A 27700-nucleotide genomic window follows, 5' to 3' on the forward strand; every position below is an offset into this window, starting at 1 on the left:
AAAAGTCAAATTACCCATCTGAGATCATAGCTACAAAATCTGAGGATCAACATATGATGTTTAAAGGTACTGAGTACTGAGTACTGAGGCATCTACACTTGACTGTGCTAGCGTATAATTTCAATTCCAGGCTCTTTGGCAGCTTTCTCGACAGGCACCCTTACAAGCGCAATACAGTGAAAAGGGTTATGTCACTGAAACCAACATGCAGTGAGCCAGAATGAGGCAAGAAAAAATGTGAAGATAATGATAAATTTCTAATGAATCAACAGAATTTTTATAATGCTTCCAATAATGATTCATTTCTACCAGAGCTTTTAAAAACTATAGTAGGTTCCATTCCAGTAAAATGATCTGAGGACAAATACTTGCTCAATAAAGGAAGAATAAAGAGATATGTAAAGGTGAAAAATCTACAGAATTCATTAATTTGATGCAGCACTCGCTAAAAAACTGTAAGTCAGGGTATGAATCTCTAAGTAAACAAATATGGGCAAATAGACATGAATAAAAATGTGGGTTAAAGAAGAAACAAAGTAGAAATGATGAAAACACAGTACATGTAACAAACACCTACTGTAAATATTCTCAAATTCAAACGAAACATTCATGTGCTTCAAGTCTGAGGTCACTTTAATGTGCCTGGGCTGTTAATTCCTTAAGTCTTCTGTGAGGACTTAAACGGCATATTGTCTATATGAAATTCTCCTAATGATTCTGCTGGGACTTTTCCATATGCTTCTGTGCTTTCGTGAAACTCTAATGACTTGCAATAACATTTATTAAGGAAGAATTCTAAATTATTCTCCTTTCGCAATATCAATTTCTATGAACTACAAAGACTGATTGTTATATGAAACAAAACACTATTAAAATATCAGCAATAACCCCTAAATCTGTACGCCAAAAGTTCAGGCAATGACCTTTCAAAGAAAGATAAATAGATATCAATTTTCATTTAGCAAAGCCAACAAAACATTTTGCACTGACTGAAATAGATCACTGACCTTCTCCTCTGACTTTATTAAAAAGCTAATTTCTACCAAAGAGCAGGGTATTTGAGAAGGCCAAAATGACAATAAATATTAAGAAATCATAATTACGGAAGCAGGTACATAGGGGCTCTTCTATTTCGACATGTTATATGACATAGTTCCGAAATTATGCCAAAGAATCATTATGACAAAGGCTTTCTTAGTCCTTAGCGTTGACCTCAGTTTATGAAGAGCTTCTGTCATTCAAATCGTGTCAGTTCATTTTGAACTGAATTTAAAGTTTAACACTGACAAACCCTACATTTTTGATGTACTTCATTAAAAAATGTTAAATGTAACAATAACTGGTAAAAACATCGCCTGTTAACTACAATGAAAACTTGTTCAACCTCATACAACCATTAAAACATCTCTATTTAGTACTAATCACAGACAATGAGCATTCTTTGTCACTTTTATTTATAGTGAACATTATTTTTTTATACTTGTAAGCACTGGCAGAATGCACAGGCAGCTTCCACCTTTTGCCGTACATTCTCATAGTTAATAAATTAAAATCAGGCCAGATCTATGACGCTCTGTATCAGTTATATAACCCAAGGTCAGAAAAATGTTTAAAAGAAAACTATTATTTCTATTTTTATGTTGACTGAGCATAATCTTTCTAAATTAACTTCTGTAACATGTAATCATGTATTTTTAAATGCTACCAAAATAAAACTGTTGATTTCTGTATTCAAAAGAGTGATTCTTTTAATGGCAAATAAAATTTCACTTCATTTAAAAAGTTCATATTATTTCATAAGGTGTTAACATATTGTAATTGTATGGAAAACTGTAATTAAACAATGAATATGCCTATATCAGAGTAAAAAGGCAAAGATATTTATGAACTAAAATCTTTATGACAATGGAAAATAGTCTTCCTTTTTGAAAGATCCCAAGCAGAATTTTATGTTTTATACAACTCTCTTTGTGTTTCTTGATATGCTTTTGCTTAAAAACCACGCCCTTTCATTTGAGTGTAGAAAAAGGAAGAAAGAGAATCTGATATTCCTCACTTATGCATTAACAGGGCTAAAAGGGGTTTAAGCTGATGTGATTCCGTATCTGTAAGGGGTTCCAAAAGTGGAGTGAGGTTGTCAATTCCTGATCAGGTCAACCAAGTATTTGGAGCTTAAAAAGCCAGTAACCAGAAAGAAGGCATCTGTGGTTCACATAAAGTTCAATGAAAGAGTATGATTTAGAAAGGAAATAGGAATCTCAGAGTTTACAGAGTTGCAAACTCTACCCCGAATGGAAAGAAGAACGGTCTCAATGTCAGGACACGGAAAAGCTTCCAGTAAGAATCTGCTGCTGGTGGCCACAGGACTTGAGGAAATCGCTCAGCCTCTCTGGTTCATTTCCAACTAACTGTAGGAGTTGGTTGAGCTCATAAAAGGAGAAATATTCTTTATGATGACACCAATTTGAAGGACATGATTTAAAAATATATAAAAATGCTCAGCTAAAAGAGATGATTAATAGCAAAAGTATATCTCAGTGCCTGGAGGGGACGGTGACTGGGAATGAGAAAGTCAAACCTAGGAGCCTGATCTGAGTCATCAGGGAGGCCAGCACAGAAATGAATGCCTCCTGTACGCAAGGATGCACTGTCTAAGGGCGGGGGATCCTTAAATAAACACACTGATGTAAGGCACAGGTAATAAAGTATTAGCAAGGCCCATTCCGATTCCCCTTGTCACCTTGAGGAAGGGAAGAATGCGATATTCTGGAAGAGCAGGAGACAAGGGGCCAGTGGCCTTGCTTCTCAGCATTTCACCGGGAACCACCAACAGCTTCAAAGGAGTCAATCCCTTCCCGTCACCAAAGGACGGGCTGAACTGGAGGAAGGACTTCTAACGTCCTCTAGGGGGGCTGTATGTGGACATCAAGTGGGGCACTCAAAACAGTCAGAGCCTCCCTGATGCTTTGGGTTTGATGGTAACATCCTGAAACCCATTTCCTTCGTTGCCAAAAATTTTACGGCAGTCGTAGCTGCTACTTTTTTCATAGAAACATAACGTTTAAGGCCTATCCTCTGATCTTCTACGTGTTAATTTTTATACAGCAAAGTGAATCTGAAAAGCATAAAAAATATACAACTGTAAATGCTTTTTTAAAAAGATGTATGAGTTCTTAATAATAAGATAAGACTCAGGATGCTTTGGGTTAGTTGGTTGATTTTGAAAATAAATTCTGTGAAAAACAGGAAGACAGGTCATACCTTTCTTAAGCTGGATGTTAAGCTTCTTGCCTACTTTTTTGGTGTTGTAACTACTGCTGGGACTGAACACGTGGTGTACGGCTGGGCCCGGAGCAGCGGGCGGCTTTCCCGAGGGCTGTGCGCTCTGAGGTAGGAGTCGGGGGTGAGGGTCCGCGTGCTCGGGCAGGGGGTTCGGCCGGGGCACCCTCGGCAGAGCCTGCGGCCCTGCACTGTTCACACTCCTGTGATCCACATGCTGGCTGTCGGGGCTGAAGCGGCTCGAATAGTAATTGTTCCTCTCGCTTTGCGACAGTTGTTCGTACTGCTCTTTATTTGCTGCGGGAACCACATGGAACCAAATGATGGATGTCCGCATGGCTTGGCGAAACATATGTTGTGCTCTGGGTTTGAGAAAGGATGGAAACTTAGCAAATGAAGACTGGCAGACTCGAAGATGTTACGAGCTTAATTAAGTACACTCATTAAGCAACAAGGATGGACAGACTTTGTTGAAACTGAAAACAAAATTCTCATAACCCATTTATCAATCGGGTTTGCAAGCTCTGATAGCAGCAGGGCTGTGTCTCCAAATATAAATGTCTCATTCTCTAGATAAAAATGACAAAGTTATGTACAACTACAGGCAAAATACCAGTATTTTGGTATGCCCTCCACAGAATACCCTCCACTGTAAATCATTCAATCATACTGCAGTTTTAAGCACAACAGGTATTATCATTTCAATATTAAGAGCAATTAAATATAAGCTCCTCTCTACAACGTTATCCAATGCGACTTTTAAAAGTTATAAAGTATTTCCTTACAAGGAGACCAGTCGAGTTTTTAAAGAAATATATTTATAAGTATACTTAGAAAACTTTAGAAAGCGACTATCCATTATTTATCAGAAAAATTAATCCAAGGTTGTGCACGCAAAAATCCCAGGAATGCCAACGCAGCTTCAATAACTCAAAATGTTAAGAGCTGTTGGCCACTATGCTATTCCAAAACCAGCCCAAGAAGCTACTCCATCTTATCTGGATCCCTAGTCAGGTCTTTAACCAAGTCCTTATGATTTCTGCTCATTTTTGCCTTGTTTTATAGGAACTGGACAATTTTTATCTTTTTAATGGAGTAAGGGCTTGAGTCAGGATAAGGAAAATCTGAGTGGACACTGCAGGTCTAAGGAGCTTTGTCTTCCTATCTGTCACACTATATGTGACAAAGTTGGACGTGTGAGTTAAAAGTATAATAAAAACTAGCAACCTGATGGATTTTCCAAAAGACGAGGAAGTGGCCAAACCGTAAAGCCTAAATCGGGCCCATAATATTTTAAGAAGTGCTGCGTCAGTCAGAGGGCATTTGGAAACATAGTCTAATGACAGTGATTACCTGGAGTTTGATGAAATTTTTAAAAGCTAGATAATGGCAGAAAATACTCCTCTCCAGCATGAAGGCAGAGACCACAGACATATGGTCTGAGGTACCCCAATCGCCCGCACTCTGTCGCGCCTGATGCAGGGAAAGCGCAGCGATGAGGCAGCACACACTTACTGTTCAAATCTTCTATTTCGAAGGTCGCCATCATTAATCCTGACAATGCAATCATTCTCATGAAAAAGGTTTTCTTGTTCAGCTTTACCACCTTTCTCCAATCGTTTTACTAATAACCCCAGGGTTCTGGAACATTAAGAATGCAAATCATTACACATGTAATATTTCCACCGTGCACAATGCCCTACTGCTTTAATGGCGGGATTATACTTACAAAGACTGCCTAATAAAGGGGTGCGTTAAATTGCGATTCAGACGTTTAAAAATAACGCCAACACAGAAATCAAAACAGTATAAATGGTGTGTCGAAAGGGATCCTTTCAATAAATATGAGCAATCGTTTCCGGCGTGTCAGTGTTATGCTTCTGCAACAAATCGTACCCTTCTCTCTATGCTTAAAAATGCTCCCGGCAGAGCTGGCCCGATGGCTCCTGGCCGTGGCGGTGGGCAGCACGGACGAGCATGGGCTGCAAGCAGCTCTGGCAGATTTCTGTTTTAAGCCAGCCGGTACAGTGCTGATGGCAGCCCCACCTTTCCATGAAAGGAAAGGCAACAAGGAGAGGCTAACCCGTACATGAGATGGAAAACTGGGAAGATTCCAAAACCAGAAGAGTTTCCATTCTTGGCATCTGAATTTGGTAATGCCTCATGTTCTGAATTTCAAAATTTCTTAGGTCTCCCAAAAGTTAGTAAGTTGTTGCCATTATTCCCGTCAGAAGAAAACAGAAAGCCAGCGACAGGTTCCAATAATGCCCGTCACCATTCACCCCTCCATGTGGACTCAAATTTCAAGTCAAAAGAAAAGCCCAAATGAACTTTTAGAGACCAAGATGGAGAAAAAAAAAAAAAATTATCACGAATGTACTTGGTCTAGAGCACTAACTCCTTGATGGACAGGATGGACATTCTTTATACCCTGGGACAAATAACAGACACTATATGTGAACACAGCTTGATACGAAATAGGAATCTCCATCTAGTTCTGATGCTCTGACTTAATTGACGGTTAGCATATAATCTGTATCATGATCATGTTAAAATTTTTATGAACTTATTTTTGGCTTGTCCCAAGCTTGCATTTTCTTTCATAATCCTAATATTTAGAGACAAAAAAAAAATGCCCATACAGAAACTAGCATTTAGGGGACTTCCCTGACGGTCCAGCGGTTAAGACTCTGTGCTTCCAATGCAGAAGGTTCGGGTTCAACCCCTGGTCAGGGAACTAAGATCCCACACGCCGCACAATGCGGCCAAAAAATTTTTTAAAAAAAAGAAGCCAGCATTTAGAATCCTGAATAAATTAAAGTTGAAGATACCATCATTTCCAATCGCCTGTCTGTATTTTCCAATGGAGTACAATTTGCAGTACCCTGTATATGCTTTCCAGTAGAAAGATACTCCAATAGATAGCGTCCTTCTTCTTTTAAACCTTTGCAGTAATCGCTGTTGTTGATCTCGCTCCCCTGCTACTGTTACTTGTACACACATCTTATCTCTACTGTTGCACTGTGAGCTCCTGGAAGGTGGGGAAGGTGGGACTCAGCAATACATGCTCCAGCACTCAGCTCATAGTAAGGTCTTGACAAATGACAACTGAATGAATGGGTGCTTGAGTTTAGCTGAAGCAAACAAGCCTCCTATTTCTAATAAGCTTTTTGCAAAATAGAATAAGTGAAATAAAATCCAGATTCGGATCCTTTTTTTTCATGACGGTGTCACTTATACCAAATACAGGACTGAGCTGAAATGAATTGAATTAAAGCAAAGGTCCTTTTTTTCTTTTTCTTGTTATTTTGCAGTTTAACCTTCTTTCTTTCATAGACATTTACTGAGTCACTGCTTAACTTCATTCTAATCTTTATTATTAAATATAATAAAGAGGCATGGTGTTTTACTATGGTTAAGCATACCTACCTACAAGAGTAAGAGGAGCTAACATTTAAATTGCCTTTTGTCATGTTACTATTTGGGGATTAGCACCTACTAGCGTAAGAGTCTAAGAAGCTTGGTGACTAGTGAAAAAAATATGACGTAGGTTATTTTTAGTTACTTGCCACCATATATTGGAACCACTGATAAATAAATATAAAAATTCTCTCAGCTCAAAGATAAGAAAAAGTACACTGACACAGCAGCATGAGTAACTTAACTGTCTGAGCTCCTAACTGACAGGAAGCGATCTCTTAATGTGCCACGCCAATACTTAAGTGACCACTAAAATGTCACCAAGCCCACAGTCTCTCTCCCCAAGCTTCCCTACTGTTCGTTTGTCTCTATGGGCGACTGAACGAAGTGTTCTATCAAAAGCATCCCATCATTAAGATATACCAATGACTCTGTTGAATGGGACAAAATAATTAGAGAAATCAAATTAAATCACAGTTGTTGGTAATAGTGGAACCAGAAGAAGACATGGGGCCACTTTGGCATCCAAGCAGCCATGTGAGAGCACAGGGGAAGGCAAAGATGACTTGGCCACCATGGGCAGTCTTAACAGAGCCACAGCTTGGTACCACACCTGTTGCTAAAAGCTGCCTCTGGAGACCAACAGGGCTTCTTTCAAGTTGATGTATTCAGCCCCTGAGTAAAAATATGCCCTACCAAGAGTCACTCCAGTTAATTAATTAGTTTTTAATTGGTGAGATCATGAGTGAGTTCTCAATATGGTTACAACATTTCTGTGATCTAAAGTGACTGAAAAGTATTATGCCTTTATGTATTCTGAAATGTTTTGTGTATTCCAAAATAGTCCACAGAATATTCTTAGAGAAATAGAGAGAGACAGACTATGTTTAATGGAAATTACTTAGCAGGTAACTAGCACCAGTCATTTGTTCAAATTTATACATTTATCTCCAACAGAACCTTTCAGTATCTATGACAATTTAAACAATATAACTTGGAAATCCGTAATTTAATTCTACAGAAGTGGCATTAATATTTTTCAGATGAATAGGTCTATAGATTTATATTCATCTAGGTAATCATTTTCCTTTTCTTAAATCTACTTTTTTTCCCATGGGAATCATTCTACAATAATAATCCACAGTAAAAAGGCCTGACATGCTTCATTCACTGAATGACTTGTCTTTCTATACAAGCCCTCATATATGGCCAAATGCATGAGTAACCCTAACATACAGTAAAAATGTTACAAATGATAAACAAATACGCTATCGCATTTACATGAAATGTTGCAGACATTTATTAAATGAGGTTTTAGAATCCAACGTTGTAAAAGTAGTTGCAAAAACCTCAGAATCCTCTTTCTCAGCACTAGAGGCGCGGGAGCTGATGGGGGTGGGCTGGGGGGGACGGGTAGAGGAGCAGAAGGGGAAGAATTTCACCCTGACTGACACAGCAAGTGATCAGGGAATCAACGGGACAGACTGAATTAAGGAGAACTTAGTAGCCTGCTGATTTCTAAGTACTTGACCACACTATTAGAATCACCCTCTCCAAAAGAATGGATTAATTTAAAAGGAAAACGGTACAATCTGCAAAATTATCTCATTTCCTTCACTAGGTGAAAGTGATTACAAAAGGAATGGGGATGAACTATCAAAAAAACTTTACAGGAAAATTGAACTGATAACGTAACAGCCAGACTGAGAATGAAGAGGGCCCTCTGAAGGGAAATCAACGGGAAGTAATAACAGAGACTTTCATCTTCCTGAAAAACGTGTGTGTGCCAGCAGTTATGTCTCCACACCCGCCACCGCCCCGGGAAAGGCGACTCGGATAGCACAATTAGAAACAAATTTTAGGGATCTATACTGCAAATTCAACCAGCAACTAGAATTCCTTCTAAAGGAATAAAGAAATGAGTACCGATGGTGTTGTGGTTCCCATAACACTCTTATTAGAGAAAATAATTGAAGGTCGTAAAGGTCAGAGCATTTTGGCATGTCGCTCTACCGGAGTGGACGGTGGATTTTCTTCTTGGCAGTTAGTACCAGAATTCCTTACTAGGGCAACCACTTTCCATCAGAAGAAGAAGCCACTTTGCGAAAAACAGGAGAGGCGAGCAGGAGAAGAGGAGTTGGGGGAGGGGTGGAAGCTCTGCTTGTGGGGAACAGTCCAGGGACAGAAGCACCAGCCTGGCTGTGCTGGCTGGCACAGGAGAACGAGCAGGTGTATTATTAACATAGCAGGGAGGGCGGCTCTGTGAAGCCATGGCTACAGGGCTCAGGGGTACAAGGGACAGACCTCTTCACCTCCTGCGTGAATCTAATGTGAACCCAACTTGGCAAGATGCTTTCTGAACGAGGGGATTTCTTCTGGTAAATCGGAAACGTCCCCAGATCTACTCCTCTCCCCTGGTCCTTCTACCTGTTCAAAAATTTAGGGAAAACAATACTACGTCCACTATGAACAAATCCCACTTCTGAATCATTTTCCTAAAAGAAAAAATAAGAAAATACACACGTTTCTTTGAAGTCTTTCATCATGGCTTTTGTACCATGTTCCTTAACCCCCCAAAGAGGGCAAAGAAGAAGAATACAGCCCCAGAGAGCAAGCCATTGAAAGGCGGCATCTCTGTACATGATTTTGGATGCATAATTAGGAATTTAACTGCTTAGATTATATTAAGGATTGCACCACTACATTTTTACAAGGTTCATTAGCCTAATTATACACTTAATTAAAACAAACTCAGTCACACATGTTAACATTTTCAATTCTAAGTATAAATTACAGCCAATGATAAAACTGAAAATAAGTAACAAATGTTTTATTGACATCTAAATTGGCTGAGCAAGTCTGAGTTTTGCTTTGATAATGTAAACTCCCACAACTGCCACCCAGCTGTATGGAAATGATCATAATTCATCTTAATAAAATCTGACATAGTAGAAACACCACAAATACAGTGAAGGCAGAGAAGGCATGCGCAGAATGGGCTCGCATCAGCAAGACCCTCTCACCTCACTGAGTACTAAACAGGGGGCTGGCAATGACCTATATTCTATCCCTCAGAACCACAGCCAGAATGCCAACTTAATATAACATCTTGACTTTTTTTTTTTTAATCTTTAGTGGATGAGATAAAGTAGACCCAAAAATGGTAAAGTAAAAGTAGAGAATTCCTTTAGATTAGGGCAGAAATGATAGGCATCGTACTACTACATTTAAAGAAGCAAGATTTACCTAAATGTAAAATACAACTTTCCTCTCTAAAACAAATGCATTTATGTCCCTTTCTTAGAACAAAGCAAGTCTGCAACTGAGAATGCACAACCTAAAACTTACAGACGAAAGACTACAGATTCAGTAAAGTTAAATTGTGTTTCTTGGAAAGTACTGAAATTAAAATCAGGTACACAGAGTTCAAGTGCATTTTTATTCTTTTAAAAATGAACAGTCAACTTTAAAACTCTACAGTGAACTGAAATACGGTATACAAGCCTTGGATAAATCTCTTCTTAACACCTGAGTCGTTTCCATGAAATTCAAATTGGCTGTAATTCTTTATTAACAGATACACCCAACTAACTAACTGTGTACTGGGATTCTCAAATTTCTGATATAAGAGTAAATTCTCATCTCACATTCATGATGGAAGAGATCGTTTTCTACTGTTACACAGACTCATGAGCACTTGCCTACACAACCAGGACTCCCAGCAGTTGGAGGAAATTTTAACGGCACATCACAGGAACAAAAGTGGAAGGTGAAATGTCATTCTTCTTAGCTGCCACTGCCAAGGACCTCACTAAAAGTATTTTACATGTATTTTATAAGTCCATGTATTTTCATATTTTAACCAGACAAAGTCAGAGGAGTGCCCCAGCCCTCAGATGTGAAGACCGAGGCTAAGTGAAGCTAACTTGCCCAGACCACACTTCCTCAAAAGACAGAGCCAGATTCTGTCCCAGGCACCTCTGGCCTCAAAACATGGGTGATTCCTAACAACCCCTCTGCCAATAACATGAAGACTCAGCATGTGGTCCAGGCTGTCACCGACTGCCGCAAAGAGGGAAGACAGCACAGCTAACTGGAAATTCTGGAAAAAGATGAACTGTCTGTTTTTGATGTTATAGAGCAAAAGATAATAAAATAAAGGTTAGATGAGCTAAGAGTTATAACTAACATTATTTATAACCCATGTAAATATTAATCAGAGCAGCCAAGTTCACAGATTTTCACTGAATAATTAAGTAGAGGAGTATGCTTTTCCTTAAGACCTTCCAAAGATGTCTGCTAACTACTCTTGTATACAGAATAGTTACAAACTTTATAAACACTTCAGTTTTTATTTGAGAGGAAAACTGTTCAATATGTGTATCTACAATACAGAAAACAAACATTTATATTTCACTCCTTTTCTATAGTAATCTGATCACAGGAATATATACTTTCCAACAGGGTCACTTTTATTTCAACTCCAAAACCTAAACTTTTAAAATATTCTTCTGGGGATGTGACTGTTTTTTTAGCTTTACGTGGCAGAATTTATGGATAGTAATACAAGTAAGAAAATAAGTCCGGGAAAAAAGTCATGAAAAGAAACAATATGGCAATCGAAAGGTTTGGTATTGACCCTTCACCTGATACTCTGTCAAACTGAAGATACATGGCTGAAAAAAATCATTTGGGATACAAATCAAAATTAATCAGACAAATCAAACGATGGCACATCTGCAAAAAGAAAGTTGAGAGCAATTAATAAGTAAGGCATTTGGCAGCAGGAGGCAGCAGCAGAAAGCTTAAAACACGCAGACCCATACACATACACACTCCTTCTTACCAAGGACTGTTTTCCTAATTAAAGACTCGAGATTTTTCCTCAGGTCTCATGGTTGACAATCAGATATTGGGAAGAAGTAATCTGTGGGTGCCTATTACTAACTGGAGGATGTTAAATGCGGTTGATTTTTTTCTATTTCCCTTCCTCCTGGGAATTTGTTAGAAACAGTAGGGTACAATGATGGGAAATAATATACGGTTACAATAAAGAGGCTTTCTCATCAACCAAGTAGGTGGAAATAAAATTCTGGACTCTGGCCCCCAAAACAATATGAATAGGAAACATAGAAGAAGGAATTTTAGATATGAAAAATAATAGAATGTAAACTCCATGATGGCAGGCATTTTTTATTTGTCTGCTTCTCTAGAGCAGGGCTGGCAAATTACGGGCCATGGGCCAAACTTTGACCCGCCACGTGTTTTTGCAAATGAAGCTTTTCTGGAATACAGCCAGGCTTGTTGGGTTATCCATGTCTATGGCTGCTTTCACGCTACAATGACAGAACTGAATACTTGCAGCAGAAACTTGGTGGCCCACAGTGCCCAAAATATTAACTATCTGACCCTTTACAGAGAGTTTGCCTAGAACCAAGAGTGGTGCCTAGGAGACACCAGATCTTTAAAAACAAACAGACAACAACAACAAAACACTTGCTTAATAAAATAAACAAACATACAATTACTATTTGCATAAGAAAAAGCACAGTGAAAGAAAATTCCAAGGGCCACAGGGCTAAGAATAAAGAATGTATATAAATGGGAAAAGGCCCCTTACAGAAAAGGCACGGAGAAGCAGACTGCACTTTTTTAAGAATGATATGCTTTAGCCATACGTGTTCCCAGAGGGGAAAAGATCAAGAATATTCACTGTAAGTTAGACTGGGAGTCCAAGTGGAGGAATAATAGTTATTTTTTTAAATAACACAATGATTATTTCTCGAAAACCTTCAACAATTTCTCTGTTATTTACTGAATGAAGTCTCAGAGGCCATTCATAAAGTGCTTTCTAACCATCTCTCCAGTGTTATCTTCCAATACACTCAGTTTCAAATCATTGACTCATTATTTCTCAGCAAATCACACAAATTTGTATGGAGCATCTTCCCTTCATATGTTCTCTTCCTAGAATATCTTTCCGGAATATCACTAGCGTAAGTCCTATATCTCCTTTAAAGAACAGATCAAGTTCTACTGCTTCATAACATCCAATAGTCAATAGCCCTACTTCCTCTAAACCCTATGGCACATGTGCACTGAGTTCTTTAGACACATAGTATAGATCTTTTTATATACATATTTCTCAATTAGACCTTACGTCCCTTAAAACTAAATACAAAACCTTATTTCATAAGCCCAGCCCCTATTTCAGAATATACTTTTATATTTTGCTTTCTAAATACTTAACATTATAACATAATCGTATTCCTAAGTAATCAGAAAGGCTCAGGAAAACTCATTAACATCAAGGCAGGATACATTCTTATTGTTTTGTTTCTAATACAGCAATGCAGAGCTAATAGGGATCATCACAGTAAGCTTCAGTGAGCAATACCGTTGGGCTAGGTCCTAGAAATATAAAAAAATATAACATGAAACATGGTTTTTCTGCCAAAGGAAATGACAATTACTTGGCATAGCTTTCCTGAAAACAGTAGCACTTGTGATTTAAATCAGGAGGTTATGTTTGACATTTAAATCAGGAGGAAATGAAATTACATGTGTGAAGTGAAAATCAATTTCAAGGTAACAAAACTGTGAATAAAGAGTTCTGGGTGGGGATCAGTTAACTTTATATTTTTGAATAAAATACAAGATGATGACTAGAGAAAAACAGAGCATCAAGGGGAGACAGCACAGGGACTTCCCTAGCAGTCCAGTGGTTAAGACTTTGCCTTCCAATGCAGGGGGTGTGGGTTCGATCCCTGGTCGGGGAGCTAAGATCCCACATGCCTCTCAGCCAAAAACTAAAAAAGAAGAAAAAAAAAAAAAAAGCCAGAAGCAATATTGTAACATATTTAATAGAGACCTTAAAAATGGTCCATATCAAAAAAAAAATCTTAAATAAAAAGGGGGGAGGGGGGAGACAGCACAGTCTCTCCCATGCATTTATTTTGTCTCTGTTTCTACCATCCAAGACAGTGGCTGGGGGAACGGCAGCCACAAGCCAACGGTCACTAATGTCCCCAATCGGGGAACAACATTCAACCTACTCTAGAAAATAGCCTTTTTGAATTGGCCCAGCAGGATTTTTATACAAAAAACTTCATTATGCCTCAGGCCATAATAATACCTAAGTAGCTTTCAAAATTTCTCTAACATGGACTTCACACTCTTCCAATTTTCCTGAATTATATTTGATACTCGAGATGTTCAGCATTGAGTTTCTTCTCTTTATGATGTTTAATTCCCATTCTGCACTGTTCCTTGAGACTTTCTGACTTAGAAATTGAAATCAGAAAGCAATACTGACATGCATGTGTCACTTTTAGGAAAGTAAGTATTCAGTAAGTGTTATTCAATTAGTTACATCTCCCAAACTGAGAGGGCCCAAGTATGATTGGAATTTTGTACAAAGAAAGTTATTCTTGGAAATTTCAACTTACAACCCATGAATATGTATTCTTGTATTCCCACTGGATAATATGTGCAATTTCTTCACAAGTCCTGATTAATTTCTTCCTTTCTGCTGCACTGCATTGCTTAATTTGCCCTTGCAGCCACCATTGAGCGGATGTAGCTCCCTTTATAAGCTGTCATCACAATTAAAATCATCTCCTACAACAAGCCAACTTCAGTTACCTAATTCAGACAATCCCTCCTCTATCAGCTCACAGAACACCTATGATACAGGGATGTCGGCATTTATCACAATTATAATAGTGTGAGTTCTTGGCTATCACTCCATCTTGACTGCAAACCCCTGGAGAGAGACTGTGTCCTGCTCATCCTTGTCTCCCAGCACCTAACACAGGAACCATCACACGGTAAATGCTTGGGGAGGTTTCTGACTGACTGAGAAGAAACCACGTGTCAGCATTTCTGAGAACAAGTGAGATAGGTGTCTCTGGCTCCTGAAGACTGGCGTCTATGATTCTTCAGCAGTCCTCCTGCTGTTCTTTGCATTGTCAGCCTCACTCTGAAGAACCATGACTGTCAAGGTGATGAGGAAGCTCAAAGATGCATCACAGGTGTTGGGGGGAAAGAATTCTGTTCTGTTTCCCAGTATGAAAACTAGTAATGCCAGAAAAGGATTTATAAAGAATCTTATTTTCTTAATCTCTTTGTCCCTTGTATAGGGAAGCTGTACAGGAGATTCCTCATTAAGTTGCCACATCAACAGGGATTAAAAATGACTCAGCTATAAAACACCTTCTAGTTCTGTACAGGGATCCTTGTCTCCTTGAATGTGTTCTGTATATCGAAACGAAACGCCATGGTAACCAGTAACTGTGGTCGATTTTGTGAAATGCCTTCCACTGAATTAATCTGCAGTAGATTTCTTTTTCTATCTTATACTTCTTTTGCTTAAGGCTTTTTAACCCATTTCATCCTAGTATCCTTTCACACTGATGTAGGAAGTGTGTAATAAATGACAGAAAATAACGTTTGTAATTGAAATACTGGTTTAAAGCTGGTACATACACGATTAAATCTCATTTGTGATGAGTTATATTCCACAAACAGTTAAAGGCACACTAATAACCGGGAGGCTATCATCCACGCATTTTACCCTCTTCTCATATCTTTCTACTCATGAAATAAATGGAAAAAGGGTTTAACTTCTGAGATCACTTAAAATTATAATTTTTAAAGGAGATAAAGGCAAGGGCCATTTTGAAAACAACTAAGCTTATTTAACTGAAAGTCCTTTGAAGACATTTCAGTGACATTTCTCCAGAGTTTTAAAAAAAAGAAGGAGGAAAGTGAAAGCAGTCATAACTCTGTGAATGTAACACCCCCCCATCCCCAATTCAAGGTGAATTTCACATCTCGTTAGATACAACGCTCACATTCAAGCCTCGTACTCCAGCAGAGTTCTACGTAAATCACAGTGTCAGCTTCCAGACCTTCCATAAAGTGTGTGCTTTACCAAAGACATGAAATCTGGACTCGATACTGTCAGGAACATAAACCGGGGAGGCAGTACAACTGTGCAAATACTTATTTTGAACGATTAAGTAGATAACTCAACCACATGCTTGTAACTGATGTTTCCTCCATCTCTCACAATGTACTGGACGCTTGGAACTCCCTGACAAGGGTTGAAACTATGTTCCTATTCTTGGTCACTGGCCTAAGGTGACTCTCCAGCTCCCCCTTTTCTTCTCCCAGTGTAAAAGAAGTTAAAAAATCGATAAAATGATAACAATAAAAGAAAGACGATCAAACTAAGAAGCCAAATAGTTCATAAATATGTTTCATTTGGGTAATAATTAGATGGGTAAATAAGAGAGGATGGAAGTAAACTTCAAAGGCTAATGCCCACCCCAACCCCCCTCCATGGGGAAGGAGGCAGCATTTCACTTGTGGATGATGGAGGCTCACCAAACATTTGATTAGTTGCAAATTCAGTTCATAGTATTTGAAAACATATAAAAGCAAACATACACTAATTCTTTCACAAAAAGAAAGCAGCAGGATAAAAGAAACTCATATAACATTTGACGTTTTTAAGGATATATGTTCTATGAAGTCATACTAACATATAGTACAAAATTTTGATATCTGAGTGGGCAGATTGAAGAGAAGGAGACACAAGTCACACAGTAGAAAATAAATCTATAGTTTGCCTAACTTAAAAAAATTTCAAACATAATCATAAAAATCATATAAAATTTAAGAACGAAATAAACATAAAAGCAAATTTTAAGTGAATCATTTTCTATGTTATCTAGATAATTTTTATTGGATACATTTTTTCCAGAAAATTGCTTTAAGCTCTCCCTTACCTTTGCACATTCAGCTGGAGTTCTGGCTCTAAAGGCTATCATCAATTTGCATGGATGTGATGAAATTATTAGGATAATTTAATGCCCGATTTCTTCATCAGCCTAAGTGCTTTCTGTGATTATAATGCAGTGGCCCCTCAAACGAAAAGCCTTCTATTAAGCACATGCTAAGTCAACATCACTCTATATCTGAGCATAAATGAAGATAAAACACTCCACATTATGATTCAATTAAAAACCTGCAAGATACGTTACCTGCCGCCTCGAGCACTGAAAGGCACTACATGGATTCCCAGAGGCCCTCCATCGTTGGGGACTTGTACGAGCTTTACCATATCACTGTGAGACAATATGATGAATGAGGGAGCATGAACATGGACCATCACAATCCGAAACTCAAACCAAACCAAACACAAAACCGCAACGACACAGACACACAATAAACAACAAAGGAGGACAAAACGAAAAATCCCACCAGGCACACACACATATACATACACGTTCTGGAATAGAAGCATGGTGATGAGGGCACATTCAACTCTACATACCTGCACGCTAGTCTGATGGCATGGGGTGGGGAGGGGGGAGCAATCATCAGAGATAACTACATTAAAAATGACACAGCACCGCTGCTCTCGACCACACTCTTCTGTGTAGTCCAAGTATACATTTTGTGATCAAATCTCTAGACTTCTACTGGAAGTTTCCCATCCTAATATCTATTCAAGGACTACGAAGATTAATGGGATAAAGATGCGTCAGGAGCACAGCACTTTATAATTTACAGAGTGCTCCTACACATGTCACATCATTGATCCTCTCCCGCAAAAGTCCAATAAGGTCAAGCTTTGCCCCGGGAGGTGGCAATCCAGATGGGATACAGCCACCCTTACTTCCCAACTCAGAGCTCCACGGAAGGTCACCATCCTACTTGCTGTAAGCTCACTGCACATGTAGGCAATGCAACCCCACGGGATACCCGTAAAAAATCAAATGATTGTCCCAAGGGTGTTTGTAATTGAACTCTAAAGTCTTTAAGCTATTTATATGAAGTAACAGGAAGTTACTTCTACCACATAACTACAGTACTTTAATATCAATATCAAAAGCCCGAGTTTAATGCAATTGGTATAATCTGGAGAATGTGAATTTTCTATGCCATTTCAATGAGATTCCACTTTCTTTGTAGGTATTTCTGTGGGTGTGAGTACTGCACAGAAACCTAAGCAGTCCTGATCTAACAATCAATATTTGGAAATACTATTTCAATTACATATCTAGTTTTAAGCAGTCTGGACAACCAAAAGTGATTACGAATGGACTTGACCAAGATCACGATACAGTTTTTATGCAATGGAAAATGCCAATGCTACGACTGTATTTCTATGTGCATAGATTCAATCACATACACTAATTAGGACAAAATTGAAATTCTGTCATATTGCCAACATATTTACTAAAGTAATACTATTTAAATGGATATTTAATTTTTTTCTATTTTCTTAGAATTTCCTAAAATCCTATTTGAGATACTGTTCATACCATTTGAACACGTATTTAATGACTGGTTTGTCAACTAAGATGGTTTGCCAACTAGTATGGTAACTTTAATACATTTATTTTACTTTATATCCTTTCTCAAAAGAACTATCACAGTACAAGTGTTTCTTAAGTGTGTAAATACTTAGAGAATGCTGGTTGCTGAATATCCAAACATAATCTGATTCGAAGCCTGTTTAATCTCACTGAGAAAGTTCTTATAGCCCTTCCTTGGAAGACCAAGAAAAGACAAAATTAAGAGTTTAATTATTAATATCTGGACCCCAACTTTTACCCAAAATCAAAGAAAATATTTAGAATGACTGCCCTCCCTGCTCTAAGGTAACTTAGAAGAAGTCTTGAGAACATCTTCCATTCAAACCTGCCATTATTTAAGATAGTTGTAAAGTTGTGACAATATATGGAAGTTTTTCTTCGACCTTTTACACTTTAAATCATGTTCAAGATCCCTAACCTGTAATTTTGTATCAAATACCTTGAGAGATTCTATTTCTTCAAATCAAAAAAATATACACTAAAATGAGTAATGCTTACATGATTCAACTAGTTTTTCAAGTAAATTATGTCCACAATTTCTTTTTTAATTTAGCAAAGTTGAAGAACGAACAAATGACCAAAATACTGACATACAAAAGCAATCTGAAAACAGTTACAGTGCTGTGAACATAACAGACTTTTTTCAATCAAATACTATTTTATATTATAATTTAATAGTATTTGCCAAGGCATGAAACTCAGAGCAGGTACATGGGAATTTCCATGCTATAGTTCTTACATTAGATCATTAACTCAATAGATGAAAGATGCTCTTTGGAAAACAAACCAATGCAAGGCATGTTTTAACTAAGCACAAACATAACGCATGCCATATGCTTTCAGAACATTTGCTGCTATCAGTGAAGCTACATGGATATTACAGGGTTAGTTGAAAATGTCAGTAACTTACTCCAGAGAAAAGCTGGGTACGTTCTCCACACCAGTGTCGGCGTGCCCCACGGGCTCAACACGGCTGCTGTCTTCCTCTGTGCCATCCTCATCCTAGAGAGGGTGCAACACAAAGAGAAGCAGACTCTGAGTCAGGTTCATTCTTATGCAGTGAATGAAAGGAAACAATAAAACTGGAGTCTAAGAGGCATTATGGTAATGTCAACAATATCTCTCCTCTAGCAAGGATGACCTTTAATGATAAGATGGGTTTGTACATGTGCAAAGCTGCATTTTAAAGCAACAGTCTCCTGAGTTAGTACATCTTAGGGGGTGAACAAGATGCCACTGCAATAAGGAAAGAAAACATTAGGACTTATATTAACCCTCTTATCATTTTTATTTCACTTTTCAGTGTATGTTTTAGGAAGTAATTATATATTACTACAATGTTATAATTAATAAATAAATGTACATTACACTGGGGATGCATGGTTAACATTTATACTAATCCAAACAGTTGAGATCATTATAAACCTTAACAGCTAGCAAAATCTTCAGTCCTATTGTCAGTTCCCAGTTCCTATTAACACACCTTGTCAAAATGAACATCAAGTAAGCACAATCCTAGACTTAGATACTTCATCCTGTGAAATCTCACATAAAGTTACCCTAAGCCAATCAACTGATCATTTAGAGGTGAAGGCATTAAGATCTTAGCCATGAGGGCTTCCCTGGTGGTGCAGTGGTTGAGAGTCCGCCTGCCGATGCAGGGGACACGTGTTTGTGCCCTGGTCCGGGAAGATCCCATATGCCGCGGAGCGGCTGGGCCCGTGAGCCATGGCCGCTGAGCCTGCGCGTCCGGAGCCTGTGCTCCGCAACGGGAGAGGCCACAACAGTGAGAGGCCCGCATACCGCAAAAAAAAAAAAAAGATCTTAGCCATGAAGAACCACTTGTGTTTACTTCTGTTACAAAGGACCCAGCGCTGGGAAAGGCACAAAGAGTAAGATAACCAACCCCAGTAACCACCACTGTATTCTTCCTTTTAGAAAGGCAACAGTTTGTAAAAATTATATTCCAACATGCTGCAGAAATTGGGTAAACATGCTGGTGCTTCAAAAGGTGCATGTGGAATAAATGTGATGGTTCATAAAAGTAAACGAAATGTCACCCAAGAATATGCCTTACTTTATAATCTTGGCCACTGTCTTCACTAAGCAGTTCACTAACAGTGACGTTGGCTTTGCAGGATCATTTGAATAAACATGCTTGATGATATCAATGGTCCTATTATCCAAATGAGAATATTCAGAAAAGACTCCGAATCTCCAAACACAGTGGCTAAGAGGCTCGTGAGGGTTTCACCTTGGATCCACAATGTGCGTAATTTATGTACATGTACAATTTGTTAGGTTTACCTTTTCTACTGTATAAATTGGATAACAGTGAGTTTATATGTGAACTTAACTAAACCACCTAATGAGAGTCCACCATTAGAGAAAAACTGTATATGTTTAACCATGTATTTAACAGACTCATAGTAGAAATATATACACCATCAAGAGACATCAATCCACAAAATGATAAGCAAAGGTTATAGGTTCAAGACACAGCATCAAACAATATTTCAAATTACTGAAGCAATATGAAGGCAAGGCAGGGCAGCTGGTAATGCCCAACTGACATTTCCTCTGAGAATCTACCAGAACAAGAAGCTGAAGGCACCAAGTGTTTCTCTGAGTTTAGATAGGCTCCGCGCATCCTCAATGGCAAGGCACTGCCTGAAGTCAAGCTACTTGAAGACTGATGACCCTGTGTTCTGCGAGGCTCTAAAATGTACTTCTTAGTCACCTACCTCTCTTAAGCACCGGCACATAATACATTTCAAAGGTGAACCAGCATCTTGAACCTGCCTAAGAACCACGCTTCACGTAAACAAGAACTCCCCAAATTATGCTTTTCCATTGGGAGTGGGGGTAGGGAGGAGAGAGGTGTGATTGTATTTATATAAATCAGGTGGAAAACATACAAACGGTCTTATGGGTTAAAGACATTTTGTTTCAGGATTCATTAGTAATGTAAACACCGCTGACACACCACCATGATGTATAACCAACAGAAACAGCTATGTGGCACTGTGAAATGGCCACATAAATGAAACACCCCAAACTACAGTGCTGAAACAGTAACGGATAATTGACACATTCATTGTTCCCACAGCGGCCATTATCAGGTCCCCAAGAGCACGCAGAATATTATTTCACGTAGCTGCATATGGTGTTCAGTTATTTTGCAAAATTCACCGCCCTGAGGCTGGGCTGCAATTGCTGTGGGAACCACAGTGTCCGGATGTGTACAGATCAGCTCCTATATTGCTTTATTTTGTTGTTTTGTACTTTTTAAAGCTGCAGCTGAACACAGTCACTTTTAGTAGGAGTTATACACTAATTCCGTCATAACCATAGTAAATGAAGCTCAGTTACTATGTATGTCAAATCAAGATGGAAGGTCTAGAGTATCAAGTTAAGCTACATAGTGTTAAAAAAAATTTTCAGGTGAGTCAATGTACTTTTCGTCCTTTACCTTCTCTCCATTTTACAGCAGACTGTAGTGGTTAAGAGTTCAGATTAGAGAATTAAACAAACCCAGATGTGACCACTAAGTGTGCCGTCCGCCAATTTTATAGCCTTAGGAAAGTTATATACCCCTTTTGTATCTCTATCCCTTCTTCTGTAAACTAGGAACAATAGAAGCATCTTCTTTGTAGGACTACTGAGAGGAGTAAGTAAGATAATCCACGTCACAATCATAACATAATACCTGATACATGGTAATTGACAATAAATGTTAGCTGTTACTGAAAAGAGAAATAAACAATAAATATATGACATATAAAACATACCTTAGTAATTGTTTTAGGGTAATGTTACACAGCTATAAAATATTTTGAGAATATATATTTGTCCATACATACCTTGTGCCTTGCAGTAAAATTCAATATTAAACATATTACCTACTCAGTTAATTACAAACTGTATCATCTGCATCTTATAAAGTTGCATAAAACCCGACATTTGTTGCACTTTGTTGTATACAACGTGCTTTCATCATAAAAGGCCTCCGGAATGAGAAAACCTATTAAAAAATATAAACAACGAATGCTGTATACAATCCAGTAAATGGTGGGAAGAAGAAAACACCACGGGTTGTTAGTTGAGGAAATTTTCAAAGATGAAATAGATGTGAAGAACCGTGAAGGGTCTATGATTTCACCCTACTTGAAAGCTCGTACTGAGCCTGCCATAGCTTCATGGATGTCACAGAGGACACGAGACTCCCGGGTTGGAGACAAAGGACAGTTCATTACAGCAACAGCATTAGCCAGAGCCTCATCCTTTTATGTACTGATTCCTAAGCTAAAATTCTCAGGGGCCCACACAGAAGAAACATAAGCCCAGGGAACTTGAACCTTTTACATAGGCAGTAAGCATGTCTGCCCACTGCTTTGGAGAGAGACACTATGCCTATCTTCCAAGGCTTCTTTCAACACATTGCTGAAAGAAGAGTCCGGAACAAAGGCCTTTATTCTCAAGATGTACAAAAATGCAAGAGAACCATGGAGAATTATCTCCCAACAACAGAGTTTAATCTGAGCATTGCCAAGTGATAGCATTTATATGATCACTAGCATACTAAAACTGGGAATATGATTAACAAATGCTCTACGATAACAATGTCTTTTGAATGGTAACATTAAATTGTACTAGATAAAAGAGTCATACCTTCTATATCAAGGAAAAACTAATTTTTCAATGTGGAACAATATGCCCAAGAAAACAAAAAAAGCAAGTGTGAAAATTCAAAACACCTCTCAGACATGCAAAGTCCTTTCTTCCCATGGACCCTTCCACATAAAGCTATTTTTGGATGTGCTCCAGCAAAATCCAGAAAATTCAATAAAACAATGGACAACACCCAAGGAAAGTCCCAGAATATGGTGACAGTCCAGAGAAGCAAAAACAAGTTCAGATTAGAGCAGCAGGATGGAGAGGTCTGGGAAGTCAATCTCCATGAGAAAAAAAAGTTCAATATTTTTGAACATTTGGGAAACATTTTGACAGACCTGATAGAGAATGGGGGGAGGGGAATTAAAGATATGTATAGAGAAAACAAAACAAATTTTTTAAAAGTCAAAGCAATTAGCTCCAAGCACAACAAAGGGAAATGTGTAGGAAGGGACATGTAATCCGAGTACCTACTTGGTTATGCAGTGAGCAGTTCTTACATCACCATACAATGTGACAATGGCTATTGATTTCACTTGGACTTTTCAGTAACAATACTGAGAGGATGGGAAAGGGGCAAGTGAAAGTGGCATAAAAGGAAAAAACCCATCTTCCATAAATGGCAAGTCAACAGATGTCAGTAACTGATAACCAGGAAAGAGCAACATAAATATTTTATTCAGAAACATGGAAGTAAATAGCAGAACCAACGTCTGCATAAATTGGGAGTTGCTGCCTCTGGGGAGAGGGGCTGCGGGAACACAGAGGAGGGGAACACAGAGACTGCTAGTTTTCTCATTAAACGCCTTCCAGCATGATATATGTACTTTTATTCTGACTACATATTTGAAATACCCACCAAGAGAGGCTCTTTAGGTCCACCTCAACATCCAGACTCTCAAGACCCCCAAATGCCGCCTGGCATCAGATTTACTGCAAAGGATAAAAGGCAGGAAACCCAACTTGCCAGCAAGGCAGTGTCCCGCTTTTGTCCTTGGCAGAAGCCATCCTTGAAGATGTCCAGGGTCTCTTCCTGTGTGTCCCCCAGATGACAGCTCAGCTGCGGGGGGCAAGAGACTCACATGGGCTGGATGCAAAGCGCTACGCTGGCTTGGGAGCCTCCTGTCTCAGAGAAGCCAGTATGTCTCATGACACCGCTATAGGGACAGCTGTTTGTCAGCTAGTTACAGTTTTTCGAGTCTAGATGCAAATTACCAATCAAAATAATTTAATTACCATACAAAGATAGTTTACGGAAACTAACAGGTTTCCAGAAAAAGGGAGCCAGAAAAAACCCACCAAAGTTTACATTCTCATGCAGGGGGGAAAAGATTTTGTTAACCTTTTATCTACCGTAAAATATTGATCTAAGCAATTTTTTTTAAGATGGAGGAGACAAGTAGTCAAAGAAGAGAAAAAAGTGAGAGAAAAATGAATATAAGCTTGGGTGAGAAGAGTGAGTTTTAGATCAGGTTAGAAACTCGTATTAGACAAATGGTGATAAAAGCTTCATGTGAACGTGTTTGTTCTCTGCTTCTCATAAGAATTAATAATCTTACTCTCTTCCATAATATTAACAATATAAAGACTCACCTTCAATTGAAAAAGTCCTTGAAGGACCAATGGATGATATATTCTGAAATCACAAGCACTCACACGAACTATGTCTTTAAGAAAACCAAATTTGGCTAAACCTCTAATTATCTTTTTAATTTCAAAAATTATCTAGTTGTATTTTTTCCTAATGAGCACTATATATCTTCTCTACAGTCACAGATTTCTTTTTAATGATATCCAAATACTAAAGTGGATGCCATTGCAAAATAGTACAGGATCTGTAATTAGAACACTTAAAATCTGAATCCTGCCTCCATCACTCATATAAAGTATTAAGAGGACAAGCTTTGTAACTGGTTTGTTTACCAAACAAGGAAAGCAAAAGCACACTGTCTGCCTTACAGAACATAATAAAACTTCACCCGGAAAGCAATCACCTGCATGTCAACATTCAAACTCTTGGGTTCCAAGGATCTAAATAGTGTGAATAGTTACCACTTTAAAGAAAAGCCTACAATTTTAAGGAATAATTTAACCATTTTTAAAATGTTTTTTAAAAACTTAGGTTATACTTGTGTACGTAAAGTTCCTGCATACCTGACTTTTTTATGTTTAGGAAGCAAGAAAAGAAACAAAAGTTCTGATGATACCCTGGGAAACAAATTTACAATATTCTTCCTCAAGTATTTTTATTATTATTTTTTAGAGTAAAATAATTTGACTGGTTCAGTTATATTGCTACACTAATGCTCAACCAAGTGATCTCTGTCACCTTTTTAGAATTTTAGAATTGCAAAATTTTCTGAATTTAATGTGAGACATTAACTATTAGTGAAGCATAGCACCCCAGAGAAAATATTTATTTGAATGTTGACAGCATGAATTAAACCACTTTTGGGGGGGATCACATATGGTGGAAAACAAATTCCAAGGGGAATCTGTTTCCAAGTCCTCTAAGTATCACAAATTGGATTCCAGAAGGCTCTTGTGTTAAGGTTTCCACTACTTGATTAATTGGCCAAATCGCCAGGGAAAAATAATTTCCCATCATATGTGGAAAACAACTGAAAACATTTGAGGGGGGAGGGGAATTTCACAACTGAACATGATAAATCTATAGCAAACTTCTAAAGAAATAAAATCAGGAAATGTGTAATATAATTTTACTTAAAGATCATTATATTCTACTAGAGTAAAAACATTTATATAAAAACAAGAATTCAAATACTCTTATGAACAGATGAGAAAATAAGACTTTTTAGAATAAAAATATCTTCTTGTATTATATTATAGAGGGAAATTAATAGCTGTTATACCTTTAAAGGCAGTGCAGTTCACTATAATATACACTTGCTCCACAGAACCCAGAGCTCAACACCAAATAATTTTGGATTAAATGAAGAAGTATTCAGTACCTGTGATATTGAATGTTATATGTGAGCTGCATGCCCTCAACCGGATAGCTAACATCCTCATCTCAAGCTAATACTGATCAAATGGAATGGCAAACATAGCCTGAACACAGTCCATGAAATTTTCATTTACCACAGAAATGAAACATTTCCTGTCTTGAAATATACACAACATGACTCCACACAACCCAAGGCAAGAGAAGAGTCTTTGAGAAGAAGAACAGATGGTGCTGATTTATGACGCTATCTAACCACAGAGAACAGCAAATAGTATGTATCTTTGCACCTGTTACATGCACAGTGGAATCTTGAAATTTAGTTCCAAAATGTAAGCCCGCTTCTCATAGATTATTAGAGCTTTATCCCAAAGACTTGACCACTATCACCATTTCAACAATACGGAGGCCATTCGTTTTGCAGGAAGTACCTCTACACTGCTCAGTTTCCCTACCACACACCAATGGCCAAATGTACCCATTAGGTACACTGCTTTTAATCATGACATGATTTTAATCAGCCTAATCAATCTGGTTCAGGTGTGGCTTCCTTATGAGACTAATACCCATTGGTTTTCTTTTGAACATGACTGAAAAAAATACTCTGACATATGGATTGTTGAAATGTACTGATTTTGTCATCTGACCAATCTTGCCTAACAATAACGTTTTAAACCTTACTGAGGTGATATTTTAAAATGCTTTACCTTTGGGGTGAAATAAGTAATACATGGGTAAGTAAACAATACTTATTCAGCCCTATTTTTTAAAAAACCACTTATAACTATTTTCTTTCAAAAAATCGATTTCTCCTTGCCTTAAAAATGATTTCAGAATTAACCATTGATTTGTTAATGGAGAAACTAATTATTTAAACTTTTATTTAGATCGTTAAGAAAAAATCTAAACAAATATTTCTGGCTACAGATAAGTACAAATCACTTCTTAAAAAGGCAAGACACAACTTTTAAACTTCACAAATTTTAATTAACAATAAAATGATGATTGCTAGTATATACTGAAGACTTCTGATGTGCCAATTACTAAAGAACCCACTTCTTTAGTCCTCAATACAACCTCAATTTAATCCTTAACAACACAACCCTTAAACATATTCCAAAAAACAAAGCATATGGGATTTCTTAAATGAATTTTGTGCAAATCTTTTTTCCAAATATAAGTGAGCCATGTAACCATGTGACAAGCTTCCAGCTCTCTGAGCACAACATAGCTTGGATAACAGAGCTGTGTTGTTGACACTCAAAGCATTCTTTTTTTAAAAAAAATAAATTTATTTATTTATTTATTCTTTTATTTTTGGCTGTGTTGCGTCCTCATTGCTGCGCGCGGGGGCTACTCTTCATTGTGGTGCGCAGGCTTCTCATTGCAGTGGCTTCTCTTGTTGCCGAGCACGGGCTCTAGAGCGCAGGCTCAGCAGTTGTGGTGCATGGGCTCTAAAGCGCAGGCTCAGTAGTTGTGGCACGCGGGCTTAGTTGTTCCTCGGCACGTGGTATCTTCCCAGACCGGGGCTCGAACCCGTGTCTCCTGTGTTGGCAGGTGGATTCTTAACCACTGCACCACCAGCGAAGCCTTGCAAAGCATTCTTTAATAAAGTTTACTGAATGCTCTACATGAGATTATACATAAGAAATGTACTGGATCCACCCAGTACGTGCACGGGTGTAATGAACAACCAACCTGGGTATGAGGCCTGCCTCTGCCATGTATTACTCATCTCACCGAGCCCCACTTTCTTAATCCAAGTAAAGGCAATAGGACTTTCTCTATCTCAGAAACTTGCTGGGATTGACTCATGGCTATCACTACATGCAAAGTACCTTACATATTAAAACAAAATTTTTAGGAAAAAGAAAAAGAACCAATTTTACTGAACATCTATAACACACCACAAACTACATATACAATCTTTCACTTAATCCTCACAACAAGGTAGGACTTCTTCTTATGAAGA

The 27700-nt window shown here is 38.1% G+C and overlaps 1 protein-coding gene across 1 annotated transcript in view; it reads right to left on the bottom strand.

The window, feature by feature from the left end:
• Nucleotides 1-27700, bottom strand: part of PARD3 (par-3 family cell polarity regulator) — a 377491-nt gene that overhangs the window by 264152 nt on the left and 85639 nt on the right. The window contains 4 exon segments of the mRNA XM_024766062.1: nt 3262-3641; nt 4795-4920; nt 16749-16832; nt 19000-19091. Coding sequence (XP_024621830.1) covers nt 3262-3641; nt 4795-4920; nt 16749-16832; nt 19000-19091 — 682 coding nt within the window.

This window comes from Neophocaena asiaeorientalis, unplaced genomic scaffold (genome assembly GCF_003031525.2).
Source record: "Neophocaena asiaeorientalis asiaeorientalis breed wild unplaced genomic scaffold, Neophocaena_asiaeorientalis_V1.1 scaffold217, whole genome shotgun sequence".
Lineage (NCBI taxonomy): Eukaryota > Metazoa > Chordata > Mammalia > Artiodactyla > Phocoenidae > Neophocaena > Neophocaena asiaeorientalis.